Source organism: Myripristis murdjan, chromosome 8, assembly GCF_902150065.1.
Source record: "Myripristis murdjan chromosome 8, fMyrMur1.1, whole genome shotgun sequence".
Lineage (NCBI taxonomy): Eukaryota > Metazoa > Chordata > Actinopteri > Holocentriformes > Holocentridae > Myripristis > Myripristis murdjan.
Genome location: NC_043987.1, coordinates 20,809,895 through 20,829,412, shown reverse-complemented (window position 1 = coordinate 20,829,412; position 19,518 = coordinate 20,809,895). Strand labels below are relative to the sequence as shown.

General features: G+C 39.6%; 1 protein-coding gene across 1 annotated transcript; it reads right to left on the bottom strand.

The window, feature by feature from the left end:
• Positions 1–5,012: 5,012 nt before the first annotated feature.
• adgre5a (adhesion G protein-coupled receptor E5a) lies at positions 5,013–14,856 on the bottom strand. The gene is made up of 19 exons (XM_030057432.1): positions 14,498–14,856; positions 12,396–12,476; positions 11,543–11,677; positions 10,964–11,116; positions 10,631–10,777; positions 10,200–10,322; positions 10,022–10,065; positions 9,782–9,886; positions 9,370–9,523; positions 8,966–9,088; positions 8,657–8,841; positions 8,382–8,546; positions 8,063–8,257; positions 7,603–7,820; positions 7,412–7,478; positions 7,229–7,320; positions 6,979–7,147; positions 6,790–6,885; positions 5,013–6,107 (listed from the first exon to the last, which is right to left on the bottom strand). Exons 1-19 carry the CDS (start codon positions 14,526–14,528, stop codon positions 6,066–6,068), a joined length of 2,325 nt encoding a protein of 774 aa, XP_029913292.1. The 5' UTR covers positions 14,529–14,856; the 3' UTR covers positions 5,013–6,065.
• Between the last annotated feature and the right edge of the window lie 4,662 nt (positions 14,857–19,518).

Here is a 19,518-nt window from a genome sequence, read left to right as displayed (position 1 = left end):
GATGTAGCAGAGTAGGTATCCTCAGCTTCAGTGTTATCTATGAAGAGTTAGAAACAAAGTTAAAAGTATTTTTGATAAATGGTTCCCACGATTCACACCTTTGCATAGCATAGCTGAATTGGTTCCAATTAAATCACTAATTCCAACATATCTTTACCTCCGCTGCCCTGGTAACTTGCAGGCATTTTAAGTAATTCACAGATTGCAGTGCAGGCCTTTAACGTGCTATTGTGTACTAATGAATGCTATGACACATGCCTCACTGAGCAGTGCAATGACTGATTATTACAAGTACATTTGGTCTGCCAATGGCTCTCGAGGATTTGGACCTTAATTAGGACAGCTGCTATTGCATAGGCACTAATGAAGAAGAGTAAATGAAACCTCGCCAGAGCCTCTTTATTTTTCCTGAATCTCTACCCTCTGTTTTCCTTTAGACATCGCTCATGGGCATGCACACACACACTCACATCTGCTTGGTAGAAATGACTGCATGCATACACTCTCACATATACAAACACTTCGAAATATGAATAATAATGGAAATGATCCATGAAAGCTGAGTAGCAAACAATGTGATCATCCCTGTATGTCTTGTTTATAAGATGGATCGAGGGTGAGATGATTTTTTTTTTGGCATTTTTGCCTTTATTTGGAGAGAAAAATAAGCAATGACATGTGATAATGGTCCCAGGCCCGATTTGAACCCAAGATGTTGCAGTTAATAGTATGCGGCTCAGCTAACTGAGCCACCAGCATACATTCACTGGAAGTTTTGTAACATATTTTTAACGGATTCCACCAGCCTAATAGTGTGGCAATGAAGGGAACTTGTGTCATTTTATTTCTTGCTACTTTCATCTAGTAGCTTTGCACAACATGTTCCCAGACCAGACACTATGTATGCCTATTGCATAAAAATTGTTCTCCTTTTTCAGCACATTTCTTGCCCCCATTTCACATCTTGGAGCTGCCACCTACCTACCTTGGTCATTTATCTTTTACCCTTTCTGGAACCTCTCCATCCCTACTCCACAGCTTCTCTCCTGACAGTTTCCTTAACTCATTACCTGGTTTCAGCCAGTATTTTGGTTTTAGCTGAACTGTCATAATGCCAGGAGAGTGTGACAGTTTATGGTGTGTGTGTGTGTGTATGTGTGTGTGTGAGAGAGAAAGAGATGGGTGTAAAATATGGGATACAAAACACCTTGCAATTAATATGCGTGTCTTGAGAAAGGCACATCACATTTCCCGCTCAGACGCTCCATTGAAAAGAGAGTGAAACCAAACTCGTATAGAGAACGATCAATTACAAGGAATCTTAAACAGCAACAGCAGCCTTAGCTTCACCTCTCTACTCAGTGTTTATCTTCATTAAAACTTAAAGGGGTTACGATCTTGCATTGGCAATTTCCACTCCATTATAACACATGCAACAAACTCTAGACCAACTGTCTCCAAGAGGTTAATGAAGTCTCACTGTCCAGAGTAATTTTAATCTCAGGCTGTACATAGGGTCACAGCAGTGTTGTGCACACACTCCCTCAGGGGACAGGGTGTGAATCTTTAAAAGGACATTCCTCTTTATCAGCGCCAAGGGCTACAAGTTACAAAGATGAGCTATTTTTGAAATACTTCTTCTAAAAATAATGAAACATCTGATGATGAGACAAGAATTATGAAATACTGAAACAGAGCATCAGAAAAACAACTGTTCTTACAAGTGCTGACTGTATACTGAATATGTACTCAGCTGCTCAGTTTTAAATTTGCACGCTCAGTTACTTTACAAAATAATTCAGGAAAGGAGAGCTCTAAAGCTGATTTTTTAGGCAATTTTTTTAAATTCAAAATATATTCTGCTTTCTGTTTGCATTGTGGTGTGGGACAATTGCCAAACATGAGAACGAACTAAAACTGGTAAGACTCCATGAGTGCAATGCTTTATTTAAAGAACAATTGCCCATAGAAAAATCTCTATAGAGTGTATTTTTCTTGTTCATACAGCAGAGCAGAGTATTGAATGCATGTTGTCCTCATGGTTTGTTTCCTTCCTTGGGTTTCAAAGAAAAAATAAATCATAACTATCTGGATTGTTTCCGTGTGTTTACTATATTCCATTACCCAGTGAAATTAAACTGTATTTTTCTATTATATGAACTGGGAAAGTGCACTCACCCCATTTACTGTTCCTAAAGTGAACCACAGCAGGCTATACATTATACTAATAGAAAGTTCAGCCTATACTCTAAATGAATGGGCCTTGTTTTAGTGTTGCTAACAAGAACAGAAGACATAATAAAAACAACAAAAAAAATTCACATTAAGAACATGAACACAGTAAGTATACTTAAAATGTGCAGTTCACATCAACACTTGATCTTCTGTCCTTAATCATCAATGATAATAACTGAGGGTCAGCAGAACTATTGTTCAATACATCAAGAGGAACTGCATCGATGACTCAAAAGCCAGACTTTTTATTAAATTTTGAGCCACTTGTTCACCATTTTCTGTCAAGATAGCCTGCTACACAATCTTTGGAGACACCACTGTGCTTTTGATTGGTTCTTGTCACCTTAGCTTTAAGTCACACACTCCTCCGCAGGCTCCCCAGAGAGTAGACAGGGACACTAATTTGTTGCTTCAGTAAAAAAATAAATGACTATGTGCCCTCCTTTTACCCATGCCATTTTTGCACAGCTACCATATTGAATATAATGGAGTAATTTTGTCATATAATTTAGATAAATTGATTATGTGCCTATTTTCCTTTTGTACAACTGACTTTTATTTTTTCCACCCATGTCTGTTAATTCTCCCTTCCTGCCTTGTCAACAGTCAAGGTGCCTACAACAAGAACAGCCATGTGACAGGCTGCAATTTCCCCGGTGTGAGTGCGAATAAATGACAAGAGGTCTGCCTGACTCAGTGGGTTTCAGAAGCTCTGCTCAGGACAGGCAGAATTCTGTGACCAGTTTCAAAAGAAACTTGTCATGTCAAACTCATCATACAATATTCTGTGGAGATGCTTTGGACAGATGAGCGATACAGGTCACCATATCTTTCTTAGACAACAGACAAGAAGCCTCTGTTACCTCCAAGTCTCTTGCTGAGTTTGTATCGCTGAATGTTTCAAACAACGGATTAAATTTCTCAGCAGCTGCAGTGTAATCAAAGTGTTAGTAACCATTAGAGCTTACACACACAGTGTTAGGAACATCCAGCCAGAACAGGGATAGAAATTCAATTGCCTCTGTTGTCAAGGCTTCAAAATCCCTGTTACACTTAATCGTCTCCTTTTTCCTCTTATATATCTCCCACTCACAGCTAAAGTTGATGTAATGGGTAAAACCAACACAGGATCACAGCTTTCTCAGGAATTCACCTTGTTAGTTTACTGCATGGAAACATGGAAATAGTTTTCAACTTTCACTTGAACTAATTTGCTCCCATACACAATTGTCAAAAGCATGCTATCAAAAAACAAATGAACAAGGCTATCAGCAGTAAATGAAACTTACCTTTCGATGACAAATTACAGAGATTGAGAGAAGAGAGAAGGGAAGTGTTACCCACCTGCTGCCTCAGTGTGTCTCTCTGGTCTGCAGAGCTGCCTTCGCTTTCCAAATTCAAGCGTCCTTATATTCCACACACAGTCATTTTCTCTCCTTCTCCCCTGTCTTCTTCCTCTGCCTCACAACTTAGGCTCTTTCTCTGCAGTTTGACACTCTGTGTCTTTTGTGTCTGGGCTGATGTGTCTACTTGCTTGACCTGCCTCTTTTGATGTCTGTCCATTAGATTTTTTTTTTTTTTTTTTTCAAAATTTGCTGAACGGATTCGGTGCACGCTGAACAGCTACGTTCAAAGTCTGCAAATACTTAAATCGTCTAGTTAAATGTTCATAGTGTTACCAAAACAATTACAAGTTTCTCTGTGTTTATGTCTATAATTATCACTATCTACTGTCACATATAAAAATCACTGGACACTTAAAAAGCACAGGCATCAGAGCAGAGTAATGCTCTTTGCTCACCCTGCAGGTCTCTAATGCACCTGTGGAATCCTGGATGGAAGATTAGACATTATTCACACAAGATTACCCCAACACAAAAGTGTAATGTCAGCCTGACAGATATTTTAGTAAGTCTAATGCTTTTACTGAAGCTTTTTTTTTCCTTCTCCAGGAGGCTCACTGCAGCACCAGCAAGGAATACTGAAAACTGATGCTCACTTCAAAGAGACATGGGTCGTGCTGCTGTAGAAATTTGGTTAGAAGGTGCATATAAATCTAGACGGGCCTCAACTTTGAGCGTAACAAGCTTCGTAGTGTAGCTGGTTAAAAAGGCAATACTTAGTCATCTACAGTAATGTGTAGTTTTGTTGTAATTTGTTGCTGGAGCTAATTAAGGTTTGTTTTTGTCTTTTAAATGAAAAATAATAATAAAAAAAAGTTTAGGGCACATTTTGAGACTTCAGAGTTCTATGATCCACCAGAGGAAATAAGAAGGAATGAAGAGGGGAGCGAAAGAGCTTTTTTTTGATTTCTGCTGCCTGTATTGCCTTCCGTTATTTGCTTTACAGATCAATAAGGCAAATGAGTGTTGCAGCGACCAGCAAAGAGCTATGGGACAGAGCAATAGCCATGGATTCCTGATGGAACATTGTGGAAAAATAAAGACAGCAGAAAAGGGAAAATCAATAACTCCAATCTTATTTTGTTAATTTCTTCCGATTGTCTGTTTCTCAATACCTACCTCTGTCTGGGTGTAATTTCAGTAAAGCCAAACAACAAAACATATCTTCCTCCCTCAGATGTTTAAAATGCAATCCAGGATTTTTACCTTCTAGTTTTAATACTTATTACAAAACTAGTACTGGAGAGACCTTGGTACCAGAATGATAATTATTCCATGAGAGTAGCCTGGCATTTACATATTTATTAAAAAAAAAAAAAAAGTACAGTGTGAAGCATATAAAAGATGTGAATAGATAATTCAAAACAAATATAATTAAATTTGAGCAAACAATATAAAAAGAAGAGTTGATTTCATGACTTGTTCTGTCCATACAATATTCTAGCAGACAATAATAGCAGTAGACATTTTTGAACATTCAAGTTTTGAGACAATGATTACCTGAACCTAACAAATAATAAACTCTATGTCTACTCATGCATTTAGCTCTCATTCATGTAACATTAATTTGCCTCTTCCTGGAGCAGCAAGACTGTAACTTGCTCAACTTTATACAGATTTGTACAGAAATATACAAAAAAAATATACATTTCAAATCCATCTTTGTCTAAAAATGTCCTTATTTGTTGGTAATATTTATATAACATTTCTAGGTACAGCAGAGAAAAACAACAAAAACAAACAACTAAACATCCCTGTTCCTGTAAATACAAAAAAAAAAAAAAAAAAAAAAAGTGTTACAAATAAAGTGGCAGAAAATCTTTCAGATTGTCCTAGCTACCTGGGTGATTTAATAAGCCCAGTTAGATGATCAAACCAAGATTTTTTTTTATTGCACGCATCAAAATGAACAGAAGATATTTACTATTTTTTTTCTTTGAGGAGTATACTCAGCATAATATACAACAAGATGGCTATCATGAAAGTAAAGCACAGAATACTTTCTATTTCATTGCCTTAAAATGTATACTTAAACAGAAGCTTATGCACTTTCGGATAGAATGATCTGTGTTTTTTGAAAAATACTGACTGGTGTAGATATCATTTTCTTTCCAAAATATACAGTATTTTGGAGTCTGGAATTTTACAAAGTATTTTGAAATGGATGCTTTCACTTGTAGAATATTATTATTAACATTTCTGTAGCTTGAAATATAAAGACCAACTCATGGTAAAGAATAATACTATATACAATATATTTCCTTGAACCAAACAGGTGTACAAGCTAAAAAAAAAAAAAAAAAAAAAAAAAAAAAAAGAAAGAAAGAAAAAGCAGGCAGCAGTCCACCACAAATCTTTCAGGAGATGGCTTATTGTCAGGAAATGAGTCAGAGTCTGATGATGCTTCCCAGGCCACTCTTTCTCTCCTCAGATATGAGACTCTCCTGTGTTCTGGGTGCTCTTGGAGGTCTGAGGATGACAGAAGGTGTAGGCGACCCAGTCAGTCACAACAGACTCATTCACTGCTCTTTCATTATGCTGATTGGCTCTGCTCAGTCACCAAGATACCGCATGCTTCACTTCACACCAACTGCTTTGCCTCCTTATCTCGAGGCTCCGGAAGAAAATTATAAGTTTGCTTTTTGAAATGGCTTCCTCAAGCACTTGGCTCTAGTGTGTTTCTTAAATGTCTTTTAAGCAATCTCACAGAGGAAGTGGTGATACAGATCATATCTCTTCTCATTAAATGTTTGAATTAATGGGCTGATTTATTTTGTAAAAAAAAAAAACAAAAAACTTTGCTTGGTGGCATTTTTAAATGTAGCTATTATTTAAAATATTGCCTCAAATAGACCTTGTAGCTTCTGTTTTTCTTGCTGAGCTTTGTGGCCAGTTGGAGAGCTTAGTTTCTTACCTCTTTCTAACAATTTGTCTTTGACAAAATACATTTTGAGGACTAGTAATCGATGGCTCAATTAATTTTTATTTATCATTATGAATTCAGCAAATCCTTCGGTTTTATATTGTCATGACTGGTTAAGATGGCGGTCATTTATCCTACTACATTACTGGAGAATACAGATCAATGTTATAGATGTTTGTATGTAACAAAGACACTACAATTAAATATTGAGCTTGTAAGACTGCTCACCTGTGCCTTGCTTGCCTGGGAAGACGTGAACTCGGAGTACTTTTTCTTCTGAGGTGCACAGAAACTTGAAAGGAAGCTGCCATACTCTTCCCTCACCTGCAGAGGGAAGGGTGCACAGTTTACATATCAGTAATACCTTAGTGGTTATTTGCCTATTCTCTTCTGATGCTTTGAAGGAATGTGACCAACCTGTTTGGAGAGCAAACAGTGCATGATGAAGAGCAGAACGCCCTGCAGGCTGTTGAGGAGAGTGAACAGGTAAGTCATGGCTGATGTGCCCTCGTCAAACTGGAAACAGCCAAAGATCCACATCGTGCCCAGCACACACAGCTGAGCCACGGCAGTGATGGTAAATGCCCTGCAGGAGGCAGCAAAGATACACATCAGTCAGATTGGAGGCACCTCCGTCAGCATGGTAAGTTGCTGATTGCAGACTCACTTAATTTTGCGTAGGTTGGTCAGGTCAGGGTTTAAACTTGAGAATTTCTGTGCCAGCTTCCAAACAGTTATGAGGAAGAAGAAAATGTTTATCTGAAAAGGAATGGAGATAAGTTGTTATGGAAAAAAAATAGAGGTCAATTTTAGCAATACTCTTGATCTCAAAGTCAATTTATGCACTTACGATGATGATGACACAGACAGGGCCGAAGAAACTCCAGATGAATGCATCCTCCAAGTTTAACCAACAGCTAAAATATACATCAGTTTCTTGAATTTTTATTGAGCACCACAGTCAACACACCACAAAATACCAGTGGTTAGCCATTTTAGAATGAAATACAAATAAAATCAGTGTCAGTGGAGGGAACTTACTGTCTCTTGGTGCCATATCCCTTGGCATTGACTATGGCAGATACAGCCACAATTACAGCTGGGACTCCGTAGCCCACTGCCAGCATGGGGATGGTTTTGAAATTGGTGTTAAAGACAAGGACAACCATCCTGAAGAGCTGCACGCCCTCCAGACACATCCAGCAGAACGCTGCCAGGTAGAAATAATGCAACAGACCTGCCACCACTGCACAGCCAAGCTGATGCAGCAGGGGGGAGAGAAGAGGATCAGGGACACATCAGTGATTTAAAAAAAAAAAAAAAAAGATACTGAGAAATGACTAACAGGGAGAAATCACTTGACGCACTGTTAACAATAATAAAACACTGATGTCATTCGATGTTATTTGAAACCTTTCACTGCACACGTCTGGACAGCACAGGTATTGTGACTGCAAAATATGTGACAGACATAGTATTTTGCAACTATTTTTGTATTTACTCGGTTCTCTGTGCGGGAGATGCCTGCAAGGAAGACAAGGTTGGCGATGAAGAGGCTGATGCAGAGGTGCAGGTGAATGGTGGTTCGAGGACTCTGGATGGAGCGGACCAGGGAGAATGTGAGGATGCAGATGAAAAGGCACAGCAGTGATAGGGACAGGCCCACCCAAGTGATCAGCTGCAAGTCGAACCTGTCCTATTGGGAGCAAGGGAGGAGGAGGGAGGGGAGTTACATCACTGAATACAGCAGACGAGGCTTGAACTTTGATGATGTGAGCACTATACGCCCCATGTATCCAAAGTAACTGAGAAATTTTAACCTCAATCTCATGGAGGGCCATGAGCACTGCAAAGCTGCTCAGATGGTTGCAGGAGCATACAGTGTAGTCAGCATTGGACTCCATGACACTGCAGCCACGAGCAGACCATGTCCCACCACCCTCGGTGGAATCCCAGTACACACAGGTGTGGTTATGTTCATTGCTCTGTGAAATAAAATAAGCCACCAGTTATGAATAGATATTGCAACAGTTACCTTATTATAGCATTCATGCTCTCTGAAATGCAAAATTGAGGACTTTGCGTCCTTCCTTACCTGTTTCAGGTGGTACAAAGTCAGTATGACTGGCTCGTTGAGGTGACTTGTGTCTCTGTTACTAACAACGGCAGTGACCACTTTGGAGTTGATCTCGAAGCTTTTGTTTTTTTCCATCCCGCTAAAGAAGCCATCCGTGGAGCCTTCCAGGTTCTTATAGCTCAGCAAGGACACTGTGGCAAAGCCTATGACAATCACACACAGACACACTCGATTAAGTGGATGTTCATTTACTTTAGATGACACCTATGGATTAAATGACGTTATGAAAGTGGTTACAAGTGGTTTCATTATATTGATGATGATGACCTGGGTAAAAGGAGGCCTCTCCGGCAGCTGTTTCCAATGAAATGTTCAACTGGGCATGCCGAGATGCCAAAGTCACGGGTCCTTTGGGTAACACAGCTCCCCTGCGTATCTGCAGCTCCAGCTCTGGACCCAGGCAGAAAGATTATTTATTACGTGGGAGCACATGCATGATTTCAAGGAATGAGAAATTTTGTCGCCACTGAAAAAAAAAATTGTCTTGATGTGAAGTTACATAAGTGACCTCTTGCCTCTACAGGAGGAGGAAGAAGAAAACACTTCAAAACATCTTTGTCATGGAAGTCATACTTATCTCAGTGAACAGGAAAGCAATCGCAAAAGCAAAACAGAAAAAAAAACAAAGAAACTACGAATTCTATTGTTTTGGTGTGTTGATTGTTTCTAACCTGAGTGAACGCTGGATTTCTTGATCTTGGGGAGCTTGATCAAGGGCCCTATCATCCTCATAGCTGTCTCCACCAGGTCCAGAAAGGTGGAGACTTTCCTGTTATCAGTGAGGGCTCCACTGGACAAGAGCTCGTCTATCATAGACAGCAGCCTCTGCAGCCACAGATGAGGAGGGGAGGGGCAGGAGCGGGGGACGAAACAGGAGACAGAGTCAGCCTGACAGAGACTTTCAGACTGCATACCATCCCAGTTCAGCCTAAACAGACCACAATGTTGTGCATAGCCTTGTCCACACCATGTGACAGAGCCGGAGGGGGAGTAGCGCCTCCTATTTTTGCACGGCTGATGAAGCACCAGTAACTATCTGTGGATTCATTTTGCATTTTTCACTTCATTTTCATGCAGAAGTACCTCTAGCAGGGCCTCGCCGTCTAACTCTGCTGGAGATTCACTTTCGGTTAGCTCCAAACAGCGAGACTCCATCAACCTCATAACATCCTCTGTACCTGGAAGTTTCTGGGAAGGAGCAATGGAGACAGAATGAAATGGAGAAAGGAGTTATTTTCCTATGACGGTTATTTTCCTGGGAGTTGATGTTTTTAATTTATTGTGTGAATTAGGTGTGATAAAACTGTTTCTGGTGTCTAGTACCTCATCCGGACTCTTGTCATTCTTGAATGCATTACAGCTCAGTTCTGAGGAAAGAGGAGGTTATTCATTGATTCACTGCTGCCAACAACATTATAGCGCATAACTTGTGAAAATGCACTACTGGGAATCAACGTCGTAATGAATGTGTTGAAAAATTAGGTGGTATTTTAATTCTCACCAGTACAGCGTGCCTCCTTGTTGCCGTAGTTGGTGAACCCTGCATGGCATGCACAGTAATGGCCACTGGCTTCATGGTGACAGGTTCCATTTCCACAGATTGTCATATCAATTATACATATGTCTAAAATGGAAATGAGTCAATTAGGGGAAATCAGTTCCACTGTATGTCCATATATTACTAAGAGAACAAGAATATTGTTATCATCTCATGTTCATATCCAAAATGGTGCTTGCACTGCAAAAACCCTTGTCTGTATGAGACATTTAGTTTCATATTCAGTTTTAAAAAAACATGTTTTTCTTAAAACAAGTGAAAAATCTCATCCTCCTCATAACAAAAAAGTGAAAAGAAGCTATCAGAGGAGTGAGGTAAAATCACTTTGAAATTGTTGATTTGCTTTGTAAATCAGGTGGGTCATAGTCCTTTACCTTCGCATTGCTCCCCATTCTCTGAGAAATTTGTGTTGCCAGATCTCAGTCTAAAACCAGGATTGCAGGCACAGTAGAAACTGCCCAGGGTGTTGACACATGCCGCATTCTGCCCGCAAAGGTTAGATGTCTGACATTCGTCTATATCTATGTGAGGACAAAGAAAAACACATTTAGGGTTGATAAGAGCAGTTAAAAGAGGCAACTGCCACAGGAAAAAGTCAATAGTCTCTTGTCTTTTACAGATATTTCAAGATCGCACTTCACAGAATGTCACAAGGAGAGCCACCTGCTCTGCTGCAAGTGAACTGATGATGTTCACTGGCATCTTACCTCTACATGTAACATTGTCACCCTGGCGAAAAGTCTCAGCTCCAGTATTGGTGATGAATCCATCATCACAAATGCAGGAATAGTATGGGATGGTGTTGTAACACTTGGCATTAGGTCCACAGATGTCTCCATTTTCCACACATTCATTGACGTCTTAAAAACAAAAGATAACAGGCCTTTCATATTTGGATGACAACCTACCAGTAAAATAAATATAAAATAATAATAAACACCATGTTTTTTTTTTTAAAATAAGTGAAAAAGGTGAAATAATCCCATTTATTTCCAATGTATTTTCACTTGTTTGACTGACTGACTGACTTGTTTTCTGGGAACAAGCAAAAACATGTTGAAACACGGCAGAGTAAGGTAGATCAGCCCCACTACTACTGAGAAAATGACACTTGACTCAAGAAATTTGAATAGCATTGGAAATAAGTTGGATTATCTCATTCCCGTGGCAGATTTCCCCAACTGTTTGAAGAAAAAACAAGATTTTAACAATAAATATCATACTAACTGACATGTTAAAATTGTATTTTTTTGTTGCCCTGTCTCCAAGAGAACAAGGTAATTTACCTTTACATGTTCCAGCTGAAAGAACCGCACCATCGGCACAATGGCAATAAAAACTGCCCTCTGTGTTGATGCACTCTGCATTCTCACCACATGGATTAGCCTCGTAGTCTTCATCAAATTCACATTCATCATAATCTGAGATCAACAGCACATACAGAACGAAAGATGTGGAAAGAGACAGGGGTATCACATTAATCAACATTTGAATGAATGCACTTGATAGATGAATTTAAATATAAATGTGTCTCAGCAGCATGAAGCCTGAGCTTACTTCATTTTACAACAAACCCATTTCACAGCAGAAGGTTTGGAGAAAATTTATCTTATTTATTTAATACATTATTTAAAAAAAATCTCTGTGCTAACAAATCATACTTAGTGTTAAAATCCTACTTTTTTTTTTTTTTTTTTTTTTTTTTTTGAATAAGAATGGGGATGAGATAAATCCACTTGTTTCCAATGCATGAATTTTCCTGGGGGCAAGTATAAATTTGTTGAAACAAGGCAGAATAAAGCAAATTACTCCAAAAGTATCAGTGGCACTTGAATCAAGAAAGTTGTAGAAACAAGTGGGGTTAGCTCATCCCATTACCAAATATTTTACTCTTGGTTTAAGAAAAAAAAAAAAAAAGACTCAGTATCAGACGTGTAAAGATGGAGTTTCTTTTCAGTGTAATTAATAATTCCAACAAATAATTTATTTTATCACACTGAATAATATAGCATTCTAAACCCCTGAATGCAATGATGAATAACTTATGAAAAGCAAGTACAAAATGAATCCTGGCATCACTTTTTTGCCATGTTGGGTCATAAATAAGATATCTTGTGTTATAAGAAAACTTTTTCATACCGACACATTGTTGCTTCTGCAAATGAAATCCTTTAGGGCAGGTTGTGTGTGACAGGACCGTCATCACGGAGAGATGGAGCACTGCAAGGCAAACGGGACTCAGTCAGTCTGCAGCTCATCAGCAGATGGGTGGCTCATCCCCATCTCCCAACCATTAACACTGCGGCACCCGTGCCAAATGCCCAGTAATTCATTGTATTTTACCATTTCAAGATATGGCAGTGTAGCTATGGGCAAATTAGAAGGCTAACCACATAAATCAAATTGTAATATCTCAGGTTTTAGCAAAGCTGTGTAGAAAAGGTAAATGGCCTCATTTCCTCATATTGTTCCAGCAGCATCTGCACACAGGATTAGCCTCTAATTCCCCTGAACTGTACATGGCAGAGCTCGACTTCCTCTGTATGAGGAAGCACAGCTGGCATGGCACAAGTAGAAAATACCTTTATATCCTCAGGCTGTGAGAGTACAGAGTCAGTCCTCTGTGGTTGTTTAAATGACACCAGATGGGTGTAATGCATGTACAACAGGAAGAGAGACTGCGGTTTCATTTCCCCCACCGCTCACCAGCTAATGCAAGTGTTTGCATTAGTTGCATTGCATGATCTAAAACTTGACTGTGTAATTTACTCTCTTCCACTACATTTAGGAGTGTGTGACAGGGATTTTTACGGCTTTCCAGTTACACTGCAAGTTATTTTTAGTTTCACATTCAGTGTTAAAAATCTGATTTTTTTTTCTTAAAACCAGTGAAAAAATCTTTCAGTGAGTTGAGATAAGTCCACTTGTTCTCAGAAATGTTCCTCAAACAAGTGAAACTGCAGTGAATGGAAACAAGTGGGATTATCTCACCCCACTGGTAGATTTTTTCACTTGTTTGAAGAAAAATAAGATTTTAAAACTGAATATAAAACCAAAATGGTTAAGCTGGAGTATTTCCCCGGTGTGGCCAGCTGGCATTGTGGTGTTGATTATGCACATCTAGGTACAGATATGTCCACACAGAGTCACTCTGTAACATCACCATTTGCAATGCAAAATTTTTGCATTTGACACCATTGATAATCTGTTGTTGTTGTCACCATGTTGTGATTGCTTGGCAACACGCTCAGTGACTCTGTCTGAAGGAAGATGTGTGTGTGTGTATGTGTGTGTGTGTGTGTGTGTGTGTGTGTGTGTGTGTGTGTGTGGTGTGTGTGTGTGTTAGAGTGGATGCCATGCAATGAGCTCATGGTATATTAATATCTTTTAAAAGCAAAGGAACAAAGACCCTCTGTGGAAAGGGACTCAGACAGTGTGTTATTTGAAGAAAAGCTGCTGTATTCAGCATCACTCTCTTTTTTTTCCTAATTTATATGTATTCCTTCCCACACTCAGGCTTCTGGCTCCAAGTGACTGTAAAGTACAGCTGAATTTTGAACTGTGACAGCTTGAGCTTCTCACTTTTTTTCCCCTTTATTTCAACAGTGTAACTTTTCCCAAGACTGTTGGCGGATTTTTTGTGTCACTGGAAAGTACTTCACCAAAGTCATCATACATGAGCTGCTTGTGGATTGCGATAGTCATCATCTGCTAAAAAAAAAGTAATGATCAGATAGTAAATAAGCTATCAAGAACTTGTAGAGTTAAGAGAAATAGAGAGACAGCAAAAACAAAAGGAAGAAGCTTGAGCTATATCAAGTTTTTATTTTCATAATCAGTGAAGCCTTTTTCACCTTTTTCAGAATTTCGCCACACTGACAAAATTAAGAAGCAGTCATACTGTGCGCTTCTGAACTTCTGAATCATGATAATGATGAAATGTTTAATTAAAAATGTTTGATTAAAAGAATAATAAATAGGAACAGTTGCCATTCAATATTTGTTTTGGCTTGGAGCATTTCAAGTCTAAAATCTAGTCTGAGATTTGAAAGGACTGTGGCATCCCGTGTTGGCCATGTGGGATGGCTCATTGCCAACTTAAAAGTTTGTACTCGTAGTTCTGCTGTAGCCAGTCGATTTCCCTCCTCTAGCCACTCAACATTTTTTCCCCTCTGTAATCGCAGAACATTTTCCATAGCATCAGGGGGTTGCTGTGTAAGCAGATGACAAATGTGACTCACCCACTATCAGGAGCTTCCCTCTGCTTGCCATGCTGAAGAGAGACCCACAATCCGAATCAGTAAGAAAAACAAACCAAAAAAACAACAACAAAAAAACAGTAGAGCGTAACCCTTGAAACTTCCTCTTCTTTCAAATTATATAGATTCCACTCTTCTTTGCCTCTCGAGTTCTTCCAAAAGTTTTTCCAGAAGCAAGAGCCAGTGAAAGAATAACATCTGCATCCACAAGTGGAGTTCAGCTGCTGTGTGGGAGAGGTAGCTGTGTGCTGAAACCACCAAATTAAAGATAAACAGAGACAGGAATCAGTGGCCTCTCATCTCATGTCTGGACCTCTCCCCCCACTCTCTGCCTCTGGCCCGCTCTCTTGGCTTTTGAATGTCCGGCTGAACTGACATGCTGGATTTTCTGGGCAGGGTTTCTCTCGCTCTATGAGTCACGCCTCTGAGGCGAGGGTGTGTGGGTGGGGTGGAGGTGGAGGTGGAGGAGTGGGAGGAAAGGGGAGTGTCAGATTTCTCTGCTGCAGCTCCATGACGAAGTGGTGGCCAACAGTGTTCACGAGAGAGGCTTTGCTCTGCTCTCTTTCCTCTGCCTCTCCTCGCCTTCATTCTCTGTGAGGCTGTTTCACTGCCAGAGGGATGGACAAGGGGTCAAGAGGAGCGTGGACTGGGAGACCGGTCATTGTTTCAGAGAGCTCTGCTGGCTGGCACACCCTCCCACTGGGCTGCGTTATAGGGCACAGCCTGGCTAATGATGCTGATGACATATATATAGCTTACTCTCTATTGCCTATGTCTGCATCTGCCCGTAACAATATAACAATGGAAGCAATTTTAAGCTTCATTTGGAAAGCCCACAGCAATAAACAATAACTCCTCCAATGGTCTATTTTCTCTGCTCTCACACTGATGTATTACACTGCGAAAAATTCCCCATCTTAACAAGTAATTTAGTCTCACATTCAGTGTTGGAAATCTTGTTTTTTTTTTTTAGAACAACAACAAAAGCTACCAGTGTGATAATACAACTTTTTTCCAGTACAGGAAGTTTCCTGAGAACAAGTATAAATATGTTGAAACAAGGCTTGTCACTTGATTCAAGAGCATTCTGGAAACAAGTTCATTAGTATTGGATACAAGTGGGATTATCTCATTCAACAAGCATATTTTTTAATAGAAATAAAAAAGCAGGAAATCAAGGTTTTATGACTCAATATGAGACTAAATGACCTGTTAAAATGGCTAAAATTATTTTTCAGTGTAATTAATTCCTCTAAGAGTGAATTGCTTTCACAGATGAACTGTAGACACTCATGCTTGGGCCATGGCCGAACTATGATGTTAGATTAGATGTTAGATGGCGAACTATGATTTTTTTTTTTTTTTCCCTCCCCTGCATACATTCTTAATAAACTGCATTTTTTCAAGGGTGTGTACTCTTACTAGTCATGTGAAAGGAAATGCAACTGCTGACAAAACTCTGTGTGTACAGAGAAACAAGATGTTCTTTTAGTTGTTCTCTGTGTCTGCGTTACAAGTATGCAGCACAGCTTTACAAATATAGGCCTGGTCATGCAGTGAGAATTCAAAATGTGATGAAGCATTGACATCCTGGTTATAATAGAACCTCACAGAACAAAAGAACTGTCGCATTTTCATGAAGGTCATATTTAGGTCTCTCTGTTTGTGAAAAGTCCCAAGCCTCTGTTCAGCATTGGACACATCAGAGACAGACGGGGCTGGTTATATGGTTAAGCATTCCACAATTTTAAACAATGAGCTGGCCTGGGAACATGGTGACAGACAGACAGCCATTCGGGACTGGTCTTACACAGCCTTGCTGTGTGGAGTAGATTAGAGTACTCAGTGGGAAACTGAATTGAATTGGGCCTTGAATAAGTGCATTTTAGCAGGTGTGCAGGTGAAGTATCACCAGTAGTTTAAGTTTCATTGGTTTCTGTGCACATTTTATCCAAATGTAAAAAACAATGAAAAGTATGATACAAAGTTCAACAGCAGTGGCATATGCTACTGCACTAGAGGTACACATTTTATACTGTAGTTTGCATTCCTGCACTCTCTTGAACTGTAGTGTAGGTGTTCGTTAAGATCGTTAAGATACCAGGCATTTAGAAGAAAGAACAAAAAGGGGAACTATGGTTGTCACATGATAGGAGCCTGTCACTGTTCATCAGTTCACAGTTCACAGAACATATTTCCACCGCTCCAGAGTCCAGTGGCGGTGTCCTTTACACCGCTCCATCTGACGCTTGGCGTTGCTTGGTGTTGTGCTCAGTGATGTAAGGCTTGATGTTAATGACAGAGGAGGTTTGAAACTCTGCAGTTATTGAGTCAGCAGAGCGTTGGTGACTTTTATGCACTATGGGCCTCAGTGCTTGGTGACCCCGCTCTGTGTGGTTCCTAAATGCTTCCACTTTGCAATAATACCACTTACAGCTGATAGTGGAATATCTGGGAGAGAAGAAATAAAAAAAAAAAAAACTAACTTGTTGCAATAATGGTATCCTATTACATTACTATTACAGTACCACGCTGGAATTCATTGAGCTCTTTAAAACGAGCCACTCTTTCACAAATGTTTGTAAAGGCAGACTGCATGGCTTGATTTTATACACCTGTGGCAATGGGACTGAATGAAACACCTGAGTTCAATGATTAAGATGTGCAACCTGATGCTCTTGTCCATATAGTGTATAATTTAGGGCCAAAAGTCTGTTTTATATGGACTTATGTCCTAAAGTTTGACTTTAAAAGAACATTTCCAAACCATTTTTTTTTTTAGTAAGTAGTGGATCTCAGTGGTAACTCTATTCTTGATTTACAGCATCATTACAATGGTTAAACCTCAATAAAGGGGTGGCCTGTTTGATTTGAGCACCTCTCATCCAAGGACTCTCCCCCTGATTGGCCTGCCTCAAGGGGGCTGCCTGCTATAAAAATACCTGAAACAAAAACAGCAGGAGATCAAGCTGAGGACCAAGGAGGAGGGTCTTTTTTCCTGATGGATTTTTTTTTTCTCTTTCTCTTCTTTTTTCCCCCTTGCCCTGCCTTATTTTGCCTCTGGTCCAACCAAGTCTGTCCATTCTATTTTACCCCCTATCACAACCCAGGGCTGGGTAATATATCAGACTAGATACCATCTGGGAATTTGGATATTGTGATATCATGATATAGCATATGTGTTGTCCTTCTGTGGTTTTAAAAGCTACATTCTAGTAAAAGGAGGCAATTTTCTGAAGTTATTAAACTGGTCTAACTCTTCCAATATTTGTGTCCACCTGCTTTGTCATTATATCTACATTGTTAATGCATGTTTATCAAACATGTTGTTTGTGTAAATGTCTTATGTAAGAACCCAAAGTTCACAATATCAATACTGAGGTATCCAGTCAAACATATGGTAAATTTTGATTTTGTCCCCATATATCGCCCAGCCCTATCACAACTTACAGTAACATTTAAAGTCATTTTATTCTTTTTTCCCTAATGAGTCATCACTTCATCACTGACCTACTTGCTATATGGATATTTTCACAAGGGTGTGAGTCACAAAGAAGGACTATTTTGAGCAAACAAGTGTTTCAACATTGTTTAAATCTTGTCCCGTTCTTTAGAGTGAGAGTTTCAAGCCAATAAATGGAATCATGGCACACAGCCAGGGCTTATCCTGTTATCTCCCAGCCCTCTTCCTGCCCATACCGATACTGTGCATATATAGTTTTGGATGTTTTGTGTTGGCTATGTTTGTTTTCTTTTGGCTTCTTTCTGAATAGTCAAACAATGAGGAGGGACCTCAGTATGGTCCAGCTGTCTCAACAACTTCCTGATAAACCCCGGGCTGAGAGTTCAGGCTGCAGACCTCACAGTCGGCTTGAAGCACCACTTAGTCCAGGGCATCAAATGAGGCAAGGGGCTAAATCTCTAGGAGGAGATAAAAAAGTGTTTCTGTCATTCATGCCTGTGGTGATGATTTTTTATAATGAAAACACCAGCATAAGGGGTGTCATTCCAATGTTACAATGTTACAATGTTACATCCAAATATCTAGAATGATCTGTCCATTTTCCATTGATAGGTGTTACCTTCAGTTCTTAACAAATATTTTAAAAGAGAGTATGTTTACACCATCAAACATCTTGCTATTTTGTAATCAAAATCACACACACACACACACGTATGTATATACACTCCTGATCAAAATTTTAAGACCAGTTGAGAAATTGCAAGAACTTACATTTTGCACTGTTGGATCTTAAGACGGTTCTAAGTAGAGCTTCAAAATGCAAAAAGCAGAAATGGGAGTGAGACAAAAAAAAAAAAAAAAAAAAAAAAAATTGGAGTAAGCAATTTATTGCAAACAACCATTAAACTGAAATAGGCTGTTCATCAGCTGATCAAAAGTTTCAGACCACTGCCTTTAAAAGCCCAAATCTTTTCAAAAATGTGGATTCAGTGTCATTTTCTGTCAGGTATCCACACTGTCATGACCTCCTGATGGCAAAGGCAAAAAAGCTTTCTGTCTTTGAACGTGGTCGGATTGTTGAGCTGCATAAGCAAGGCCCAACAACAAGGCCTCTCACAGCGTGCCATTGCTGCTGAGGTTGGCCGCAGTAAGACAGTCATTTTAAACTTCTTAAAAGATCCTGAGGGTTATGAAACAAAAAAGTCAAGTGGTAGACCCAAAAAAATTTCACCGGCCTTGAGCCAGAGGATCCAATTGGCTCCAATTGAAACGGGACGATCCTTGGCCCAAATTAATCATGTCACTGGTGCCAACTGCAGTCCCATAACCATCAGACGGAATCTGCAAGAGAAAGGTTTTAAGAACAAAAAACGTCTTCAAAGGCCTCGTCTCCTTCAACGGCACAAAATTGCCCGTTTGGAGTTTGCACGAGAGCACCAAACATGGGACACTGAAAGGTGGAAGAAAGTTTTATTCTCTGATGAGAAAAAATGTAACCTTGACAGTCCTGACGGCTTCCAACGTTACTGGCATGACAAGG